Here is an 11,386-nt window from a genome sequence, read left to right on the forward strand (position 1 = left end):
AAATAAAACACAATAAAAATACATGTAGTCTTAATCATTCTTATTTTTCATTTTATGAGAATGTTACAAGAACTTCACGGTTCTTATTCTTAGATTTGTACTTGAAAACAATTAACAGAGAAGTCCTTTATATTTGTACAAGGAAGAGAAAAACTCTTGGCCTTGAGATGAAAGCTAATTTCTAGAAGAAAACGCAATGAATCAACCAACTTCTCAATTAAAAAATCTTAAATGAAAACATATTACTATCACCCAGAGGTAGGTTCAGTTCTGTTTTCTTTTGTCATCCTTTGAGCACTTGAGATTATGAAAGAAATTCAGACCTCTACAGCAATTTTCAAACCCGGTTCAATAGTCCTTCAACTTAACAGCGCCCTCTTCTGGCCCTATGTTTCACATTACAGCTAGTTCATCAAGGTTGGGGAAAACAAAGCTAAACTTGGGATGGGTAAAAATATTTTTGAAATCTAGAAGTAAAAGGTTTTAATTTTCCATTCTAGTATAACAAAAAGAAATAAAAATTCAGTTGCAAGTATAACGGTGGTTGCCAAGGGCTGGGGAGAGGGGAAAATGGGAGGTTGTTTAATGGGTATAAACAATTCTGGAGTTTGGTTTACAACATTGTAAATATACTTAGCATGATTGAACTGTACACTCAAAAATGGTTAAGATGATAAATTTTATATGTATTTTATCACAATTTAAAATAAAAATAAATCCATTTGAAGTATAAATAGTTTGCGTTGAGGTCTAAGTTGCAGCTCTAAGTTGGGACTGTTTTCACCTCAAGTTCAAGTCAAATGGTTACCATACATCAAAACCTCTTGGATTTGATACAATTTTTAATTCCAGCCATACAATTTTTAATTCCAGCCATTTTACTAAAATTGGCATATATTTTTCTTAATTTACTAAAACTACAGCTATAAAATAATTTCCACTTTCACTCTTAGTCTTTATTCTTACAAGATTTAGAGATCCATGTAAAAAGATTGTGAAAATACTACTTCATTTGCTTTGGGAAATAATAAAATAGTCTGAAATACACACACACACACACACACACACACACAACCTCCAAGGTTTGATTTGTACAACTGGGTAGAAGGCATGACATTCACTGAAATGAAGACTAGGCAAGGAGCATGTTTGGAGGATTAGGGATAGACCAACTGTTATCAAAAGGTATGATTTTTTTCCCCCTCAGGGGACATTTGAGAGTGTCTGGAGACACTTTTGGTTATCTCATCTGGAGGCAGTTGGGGGAGAATGCTACTGGCTTGGATTGGGATACTTAACATCCTGCAATGAATGCACAGGACAGATCACTCACCTGGAAGAGTGATCTTGCCTCAAAGGTGCATAGTGCCAAGAGTGAGAAACCTTGAGTTACAATCCTCTTTTCTGAATTTGACTACTCTTTCTCAGTATTTGAAGCAGGTTTCTCCTCCTCTGTCCCTCATTATTCCATTGCCTGTCTTTAGTAGCTCACTTCTCATTTCTCTAGATTTTCTCTTGGGACTATCATCCATGATTTCAACTACCACATCTGTGTTGCTGACTCCCTAGTTCCAACAGTTCTTCTACTTCCAGAGCATTTTTTCTTTTGATTTCCTTTCGTATCTTTTCATTAATTTACTGCTACATTTCTTATCTTTATAAATAGCATCTGGTGGAAAACCACAGGGTCATTTATTTCCCAAACATTTACTGAGTATCTAGTTTGTGTAAGGGCAGCACTAGTACTTGGAGGAAGGTAGTGATGATGGAGATGAGAGGTAATCAGGTTAAATGCTTTAAATGCATTACCCCTAATTATGACAATAGTTCTGCAAGGAAGAAATTATTATCTCCTGGAAATGAAACCTGCAAGTGTTTAATCAACTACTTAAGTATCACAGAGCTTGTACAGAGTAGAGATTTTTAAAGTCCTTAAAATTTTGACATCAAGGATTGAACTCTCTCCATTAAGAATCACTGAAGACAGTATTGGAAAAGTTTGTCCACAGCCAAAAGGAAATAGAAGAGAAGATTGAAGGTCTAAGAAGTTCTGGTAGCCTTTTATTCTAAACCACAGTGCACCCTCTTCCGGTTATTTACCGTATATCACAGAATATAATACACCAGACATAGTAGGATGAGTCATTATTTTCCTCAACTCTAGAAAAGGGAAAAAAAAGAAGACAGGTAATGTATGACATACCATAAATTGCCAGAGATTTTCTAGTTGTTGAAATGTTGTTTTTTTTTTTTTAAAGGTAAGGCTTCATTCAGAGTTTTCTAATTTGTTAAAATATGAAGAAAAACAATGATCTTAGACTCTATGTCATTCGGTGAATTTGTTTTCCAAGTTCAATTTCCACGGTCATTGTTGGTGTGGTATTCTGCATTTTAATCAACTAATACATTTGTATATTGCTTTCTAAATGATCGTAAGTAGTTTCCTGGCTTGGTGTTGTGCTTTGGCAACTAGATTGTTAAGCCCTTAGTTCTTCAATCATCTCTTTGTTCTCCTCTCCCCGCCCCCCTACACCCAGGGCCTTTCCACAATCCCTGCAGAGTTTACCGCTGAATTTCTTCTGATCGCATAGATAGTATAAGACTGTCCACAGATTTAGTTACACCGGGGGGTTGGGAGGATGGAGAAAGATTTTATTAAATATATGCATCGTATTTTTAAGACACATCCTTGTAGAATGTTAAAATGGGGTGGGGTAGGGAGCGAGGGCGGAGGCGGAGAGGGGATATACGTCTCAGGATACAGGAAATACGGAAAGAGCAAAACCAGGAGGAAGCTCTGTGCCTGGAGGGGACCCGCCGCCATCTCAGGTCTCTTGGCCTCATCAGGGCCCACCGGAAAGAGCTGACGCCCGGGTCCTGTAATCCTTATGGGTGACCAACCTTGTGCCTCCGGGAGATCCACACTCCCACCTGGAAACACGCGGGAAACCAAGCCGCCAAAAAAGCGCTGTCTTTTAGCTCCAAGGTGGGATTATCCAGAAGGAACTCCTAACGGAGGTAGTACCCCTCTCCCTTCCGCACCTACTCCTGCATCACCGGGCCTGAAGTCGCACCCACCTCCTCCGGAGAAGTAGTACAACACACTTCTCCCACCCCAAACCAGGTCAGATTCTTTCTTTCTCTTTTGGGATATCCAGGCTTTCTGAAACTTGATTATGCATTTTCCCCGATCTCTTTATCCCTTTCCATGTTCTCTCCACGATTTCCAAATGAAGAAAGAACATGCAGACATAAACTAGCTGTTTCACAAAATATGCTTGGAAGAATGTATAGATATTTAATAACAATTATTTTTAATATATTAGCTATGACAGTCGTGGTTATATTTTTAAGAAATCGTGGTTAAATTTAAAAAGAAAATGTTGATTGCTTGAAAGTAATTCAGTAGGGTCCAGATAAGGGGTACAAACAAAATGTTCATGAGTTTATAATCACTAAAGCTAAGTAATGTATACATGAGGACTCATTAAACTGTTGTTGTTAACTTTTGTGTATATTTGAAACTTTTCCATTAAAAAATGCTTAGCTCAAGATCAATAACAACATTGTGTTGAAGGCCTAATTCCTATGGCTAGCACGGTTCTAACAGTATTGTTAAGGTGAGCCTTCAAAAGTGTGTTTCTCTGTGTGGGGCAGGAGAATTTAATGAGTAAAAAAATGTTAAATACGGTAAGTCATACCCAAGTGCTATTATGTTTTCTTGTTCAAGGTATTCAGGAAGCACAGAGGATGAACCAAGTCATTCTGCCTGGTAGTAATCATGATCCATCAAAGAGGAAGGGGTAACTTTGGGTGGGCCTTAAAAAGTGAGTGATGTCTGCCATGTGGAGGGGGAGGGAATGCTTTTCTTCGGGCCTAGCATTTCCAGAACAAAAGCTCCAAGGCAGGTTTGTTCTAGGAAAAGCTTGGCTATAATTCTGAATCTATGAGAATAATTAGGAGGTGAAATAGAGTATTGCAGAGCCTTGAATGATATGCTAACGAGTATGCAGTTTAATCCCTAAGTAGTGACAACCATTGAAGAGTTTCAAGAAAGTGATATATTTTAGGAATCCCGTTCACTGTTAGAAAAAATCTTCGATTTAGATGAACTTATAGGATGCAAAAAATAAAATCTGATCCAAACCTCACAAATTCTTGTAATCCGAAAGGGCATCCTTTCCTCATTCATGCGGTAAACCCTTAAGGAGCCCTTTCAATGGACTAGGCATTGTGCTAGGAGCTCTACGGAATGGATAACCAAAGCATATAGGAGTGAAACAGTGGCAGCTAAGGGGGTTCCAGACTTGGGGTTTGATAGTGGTGCATAGAAAAAGAATGAGCTCTGTTGTGCTTGAAAGTATTACCCAGTCACATTCCTTACAGCCTGATTTCCCTCAACTTCACCTCTGTCCAAAGGGTGGTGGTGTGGGAGTAGTGGGAAACCATAGGGATAGCACCGCTCAAACAGAAAATGAAGTTGTTTAGGTCAAGAAGTGCAAGAGCTACATAATTGCCTCCAGTGATTCAAATCATTGAAAATTATACTAATAGCGAATATTTACTGAACATCTTTATGTGCCAGGCACTGGTCTACAATGCCTCCCAGAGTTTGTTCTCTTAATTGCTAAGCAATAGTTCCCTCCTAATACTGTCTATATAACTTTTTTTGGGGGGGGAGTATGTTAGAGCATAGGGATTTGAGGAGGCCAGGGGAAAGAGATAAACAGTAAAGAAGAAATGATTTCACTTTATTTTACTATTTTTCAGTCTTTGAGGGATTGCAGTATGACTCTATTTCCTTGGTATATGTGCTGCCGAAGCAAGCACCTGACTCTGTTTCCTTAGTGCATTCATAAAATAGTTCACTCAGTGAAGACAATGAAGATTATTGACAATGCTACCCTGCTTTTTCTGATGTTCTACACCAGGAAGTTGTGATTTTTAAGGTAATCTCTTTACCAAAAACTTATTAAAAGAGGGAGAAGAATAAGAGTTGATTATGACACATTAAAAATAACTACCCCAGAGTTCCTTTGTGGTGCAGTGGGTTGAGGATCTGGCGTTGTCACTGCAGCAGCTCAGGTGGCTGCTGTGTTGCAGGTTCGATCCCTGGCCCTGGAATTTCCACATGCCACAGGCATGGCCAAGATAAATTTTTAAAATGAAGAAATAATTACTCAAAAACAAAAAGCTAGCACCAAATGATAAAATTTAAATCATTTCTACATTATATGAAACCATATGTATATACCATATAATAATGTTATATATAAGCTGTTCTGTTAGATTCACTCCTAATTACCTTATGGTTTTTGCTGTTACTGTGAAATACACTTTTTAAACCACATTTTCAGATTATTGCTGGTAAATGGGAACATGATTGATTTTTTTTATTTACATGATTGATATTTTTATATACTGATGTTATATACCGTAACCTTTCTGAATTCTATTTGTTCCAATAATTTGTAGATTCTTTGGATTGTATGTTAATTAGTCATATTGTGAATAACGACAGTTTCTTCCTTTCCAATATTGGCTTTTTAAATTTGCCTTACTGTGCTAGCTAGAGTCTTCGGTACAAAAAGAAATAGTGGCAGTGGTAGAGGATTTCCTTGTCTTGCTTCTGAATATACAAGGGGATTCTATACGTGTTTACCATTTTTAGTAGGTTTTCTTTTTCAGGTTAAAAAATTTCCTTTGTATTCTTAGTTTGCTGAGAGCTTTTATTATGAATGAATGTGGAGTTTTATCTCCAAATACTTTGTATCTACTCCCCGATCATATGGGTTTTTTTTCCTCCATTAATACGACAATGTGACTGTGTGATGAATTACAATAATCGATTTTCTAATATATTTCCTTCTTTTGGTTTCATCAGTCCTCACCATTTAATATTTTGTCTATTTTAATAATTTTTCCTTTTATTTTTTCTTTACTATTTGTTTGCTGTATTTCTAATCTATTTATTTTAAATCTTTCCTAAAATAAGAATTTATAACTATAAATGTTCTACTATGTACCACTTTAGAAGAATTTCACAGGATTTTATGTGTACTATTTTATTATTATTTCCTAATTTCTTTTATGATTTCTTTTTGATTCATGAATTATTTGGTTCTTTAAAAAATTTACAGACATAGAGGTCTCTTTTTTAGAAATCATATTGTGACATCATTAATCCAGTTATAGTTAAACTTTATCTTTTTTTCTGCTTTAAAATATTTAATGTGTTTTATTCATCTGGTAACATAAAGCAAATTTATATACTGGCTTCTCATCCCAAAAGATTTTAGCAATATAAAACTTTTTCTTCCATTAAATGGAAAACTGTGATTATTCTATTCAGTGATGGAGTTATTGCTCATATTTATACATGTGTTATTAAACTTTTTGTTTTAATCTAATTTTATGCTTAAAGAAAAATTGTGAGAATATTACAAAGAAATCCCATATACCCTTTACCTAGACTCACCAATTACTATTTTTCCATGTTTGCTTTATCATTCTCTATTTCAGTTTGTGTTTCTCCCTCTCGTCCCATTTTTTCCTCCCCTCCTCCCCCAATCACTTCCCCTCTCTTCTACTTTCTCCTCTTCCTTTCTCAACTATTTGAGAGTAACTTGCAGACATCATGCTCCTTTATCTGTCAATACTTCAGTGTATGTTTTCCTCCAAATGATGCCAATCTCTTACTAACTTCAGTACATGTGTCAAAATAGAAATTTCACATTGTTTCAATTTTTTGTTTCATAAACCTTTATTATCAAGATTATATACTTATACTCACTGAAAAAGGAATGTGTTTGGGAGAACATGTATTTCAAATGGATAATGTAAGGTCTATTTTTGTTCCTTTTTTCCAGCTTCATTGAAACATTTAACATATAGTGTTGTAAGTTTAAAGTGTACAGTGTGATGATATGCTACATGTATATATTGCAAAATGATTACCCACAATAAGATTAGTTAACACATCAGTCATCTCACAGTTATGATTTTTTTTGTGTGCGGTGAGAACTTTTAAGACCTCTCTCCTAGCAACTTTTAAGTATACAATACACAATTGTTAACTACAGTCACTGTACTATAGTATTAACTATACTATAACTATAGTTATATAACTATATATACTATAACAGTAGCATTAATTATAGTATACATCATGCTGTACATTAAACTTCCAGAATGTATTTATGTTAAAACCAAAAGTTTATTTTATTTTATTTTTTTAATTATTTCCCCAATACAATTACAACTGAAAGTTTATACCCTTTTATCACCTTCACCTTTCCCCCACCCTCCCAACCCCTGGAAACCACCAATCTACTGTTTGTGTGAGTTCAGACTTTTTTTTTTATGTTCCATATATAAGTGAAAACATACAATATTTTTCTCTCTCTGCTAACTTATTTCACTTAGCCTAATGCTCTCAAGTTTTATCTATTATGTCAGAGATGGCAGGATTTCCTTCTTTATATAGCTGAATAATATTCCACTATATATATATATATATATACACACCACATTTTCTTTGTCCATTCATCTCTCAGTGGACATTTAGATTTTTTCCACATCTTTGTTATTGTAAATAATGATGCAGTAAACATAAAGGTTGAAAATATCTCTTTGAGATAGTAATTTCATTTCCTTCAGATATATCCAGGAGTAGAATCGCTGGATCGTATGATAGCCCTATTTTAATTCTTTTTTTTTTTTTTAGGAACCTTCATACTGTTTTCCATAGTAGATATTTCAATTTACATTCCTATCAAGGAATGTGCAAGGGTTCCCTTTTCCCTGTATCCTCACCAGCATTTATTACCTTCTGTTTTTGTTAAAGCCATTCTATCAAGTGTGAGATATCTCATTGTGGTTTTGACTTGCTTTTCTCTGATGATTAGTGATGTTGAGCACCTTTCCATGTACCTATTGGCCATCTGTATGTCTTTGAAAAAATGTCTGTTCAAATATTTCTCACCTTTTTGAGTTGGATTGTTTTTCCACCGTTGAGTTGTATGAGTTCCATATATATTTTGGGTATTAATTTCTGATCAGTTATGTGGTTTAAAATACTTCCTATTCCATACTTTATTTCATAAATATGCTATTTCTGTCATTTATTTTAATGATCAAATTGTCCCAGTGGCAATCCATTCAAGCTGGATTCTCTATGCATTTGACACATTCCCATCATTCTTTGATACATACTTTGACTTCAGCATTTCCTTACTTTCTTGTCTTATATTTCCTGCTTCATTAACCATTTCAGGCTTGTCTTATATTTCCTGCTTCATTAACCATTTCCCTATGAATTTATGGTACTTTTTAGAGGGACATGGTATTTAAAAACCAAGACAAAAAATACATTGATTTTTTTTTAATTTTTTAAAAATTTTTATGCAATTTTAAAGATTACTTTCCATTTACAGCTATTACAAAATATTAGCTATATTCCCCATACTGTACAATACATTCTTGAGCCTTTCTTTACCCTCTAGTGTACACCTCCCAATTCACCACCACTATAGTACCCCTCCCCTCTCCTCCCGCTGGTAACCACTAGTTTGTTCTATCTATGCATCTGCCCCTTTCTGCTCTTTTATTGTTAGTGTATAGAAATCTAGCAGATTTCTGTGTATTAATTTTGTACCCTATGACTTTACCAAATTAATTGATGAGCTGTACTAGTTTTCTGGTGGCATCTTTAGGATTTTCTATATATAGTGTCATGTCATCTGCAAACAGTGACAGTTTTATTTTTTCCTTTAGGGTATATGGATATTTTCTAGCTTGACATTATGTTATTCTTTCCCATTTAATTACATTTTGTACAAACAATGTAGTTTACATGATACTGACTATATAGTATTTATTGAGACATGCTTTATGTTCTAGAGAACATTATCAATTTATTTGTGCCTGAAAATGTTTTGTATATTCTAATTGTTACATGTGCACTCTGTAAATGTCCATCAAACTTGCTGACTGTCTTGTCAGCAAGAGTGACATTAAAATTATCTTTTATATCACTCTTAATTCTGTTTGTTTGCTAGATCTTTCAATTATTGAGAAAGATTTAAAATCTCCCAGTGATGGAGTTCCTGCTGTGGTGCAGTGGGATTGGCGGCCTCTCTGGAGCAGCACTGGGATGCAGGTTTGGTCCCTGGCCTGGCCCAGTGGGTTAAGGATCTGGTCTTGCCACAATTGTGGTGTAGGTGGCAACTGCAGCTCAGATCTGATCCCTGGCATAGGAACTCCATATGCTGTGGGGTGGCCAAAAAAAAAAAACCCAAAAAAACCCCCTAGTATAATTGTAAATTTGTCAAATTCTTGTAGTTCTGTAAATTTTTGCTTTATGTATTTGAAGCTTTATTATTATGTGCAAACAAGTCTATAATAGATACACCTTTTATCCTTTTTAGTACTTGTTTGACCTTTTTGGATTTAAACGCTATTTGGTCTGATAAACTTGCCTTTGTCTATTTGGATGGTATTTCTTTTTCCATCCTTTTACTGAATATCTTTTTTCTTTCTTTTATTTTTCAGAAAATATTCTGCCAAAATAAGTGAATGCATTGATTTACTTCTTAATTTATCAGCAGGATTTATAATTAGAATTAGGGTTAAGCTTTATATCTCCAAATGTTATTTTCTTCACTAATTTTTTATTTTATGAAATGTCAACTCTTCAGGAAAGTCAAAAGATATCCTTCATGTAGATCCATCAGTTGTTTATTTTTCTACATATGGTTTATATCTCTTTATAAATACATAAATATATATATATATACATATTTTTTGCTAAACCATTTGGAAGTAACTTGTGGGTATCATGACACTTCAGGCTTAAATGCTTCATGTGTATCTCTTAAGAACAAGGATGTTATCAGACTCAGAAAAATTCAACATTGATAAAATTATCTAAAATACTGTCCTAACAATATCCTTTATATCTTTTTATTTGTTTTGATGCAAGATGCAGTCAAGAATCATGCACTGTATTTAGTTACCATGCCCCTTTAGTCTTTTAAAATCTGGAGTAGGAACTTCCCATTCTTTTCTTTTAATTTTTCATAAAATTGGTATTTTTGATTATTTCAGGCAGTTCTCCTACATATATCTCACAATCTGAACTTGTCTGTTTTCACAAGATTCATTTGAACATTTTTAGAAAGAAGACTTCATAGGTGGTATTGTGCCCTTGCTCTTGTATCACGTCAGGAGGCTCAAAATGCCATTTTGTCCTATTTATTATTGAGGATATTTTGCTTGTTGACTTTGTTTAAACTGTTTTAAAGAGCAGTTTTAAGTTCACAGCAAAATTGAGAGGAAGGAACAGAAATTTCCCATATGCCCCTCTGCCCCTACACATGCATAACCTTCTCCATTATCAACATCCTGTACCAGAGTGGTACTTTTGCACAGTTGATGAACCTACATTGGTACATCATTATCACCCAAAGTCCATAGTTATATTGTTCACTCTTGAGCAATATACATTCTTGGTGTTATACATTCTATGAATTTGGACAAATGTATAATGACATATATTCATCATATGGCATATTTTCAATGCCTTGAAAATCCTCAGTGCTCTACTTCTTCATCCCACTCCTTCAACCCCTGGCAACCACTGATCCTTTTACTGTCTCCATTGTTTTACCTTTTCTAGACTGTTCTGTAGTTGGGATCATACAGTATGTAGCTTTTTCAGATTGGCCTTTTTCCCTTAGTAATATGCCCTTATGATTCCTTCTTGTCTTTTCATGGCCTGATAGCTCATTTCTTTTCAGTTGTGAAAAATATTCCATTGTCTGGATACCAGTTTATTTATCCATTCACCTACTGAAGGACATATTGGTTGCAACCAAGTTTTGGCAGTTATGAATAAAGCTGCTATAAATAGCCATGTGCAGGTTGTTGTGTGAACATAAGTTTTCAACTCCTTTGGATAAATATCAAAAATCATTATTGTTCATATTTTATATTTATATTCTTATTTGTATAATTATATTTATAAGTTTATATACATAACACATATTTTTGGACTATTTGAAAATAAGTTGCCCAATGACTTCTAAATACTTGGTGTTGTGAATAAAAAATGAATACTTGGCATATGTGTTTCTTAAAAACCTTATTCATTTTTCACCAGTTATGCTGATAAATGCCCTTTAGATTAAAAAAAAGAAAAGAAAAGAAAGAAAGAGAAGAAAATCTGGTCCAGGATCAAATCCAGAATCATATTTAATTATCATGTCTGGCTGAGCATCCTTTAATCTGCAATAGTTTCTTAGATTTTCTTTGCCTAAGAAAAAAATTTTTGAAGATGATAACATAGTTATTTTATAGAATGTCTTTCAATTTCAGTTTGTTTGAT

The 11,386-nt window shown here is 34.3% G+C and overlaps 1 protein-coding gene across 4 annotated transcripts; it reads left to right on the top strand.

Moving 5' to 3' along the window:
- Positions 1-2,806: 2,806 nt before the first annotated feature.
- Positions 2,807-11,124, top strand: NBDY (negative regulator of P-body association). 4 transcript variants are annotated; one of them, XR_014835504.1, is made up of 5 exons: positions 2,807-3,124; positions 3,731-3,827; positions 4,771-4,949; positions 9,060-9,160; positions 9,553-11,124. XR_014835504.1 is itself a non-coding variant. In XM_085008026.1 (4 exons), the coding sequence occupies exon 1, from the start codon at positions 2,889-2,891 to the stop codon at positions 3,093-3,095; it is 207 nt and encodes a 68-aa protein (XP_084864152.1). In that variant the 5' UTR covers positions 2,807-2,888; the 3' UTR covers positions 3,096-3,124; positions 4,771-4,949; positions 9,060-9,160; positions 9,553-11,124. The 4 variants fall into 4 exon arrangements, 3 of the variants coding, with proteins under 3 accessions (XP_084864152.1, XP_084864150.1, XP_084864151.1); XM_085008026.1 differs by lacking the exon at positions 3,731-3,827; XM_085008024.1 differs by lacking the exons at positions 9,060-9,160; positions 9,553-11,124 and having other exon boundaries at positions 4,771-4,968.
- Positions 11,125-11,386: the final 262 nt, after the last annotated feature.

Source organism: Sus scrofa, chromosome X (assembly GCF_054392235.1).
Source record: "Sus scrofa isolate SSC_HxYL_T2T_F1_AM1 chromosome X, Sscrofa_HxYL_maternal_Yorkshire_Landrace_v2.0, whole genome shotgun sequence".
NCBI lineage: Eukaryota > Metazoa > Chordata > Mammalia > Artiodactyla > Suidae > Sus > Sus scrofa.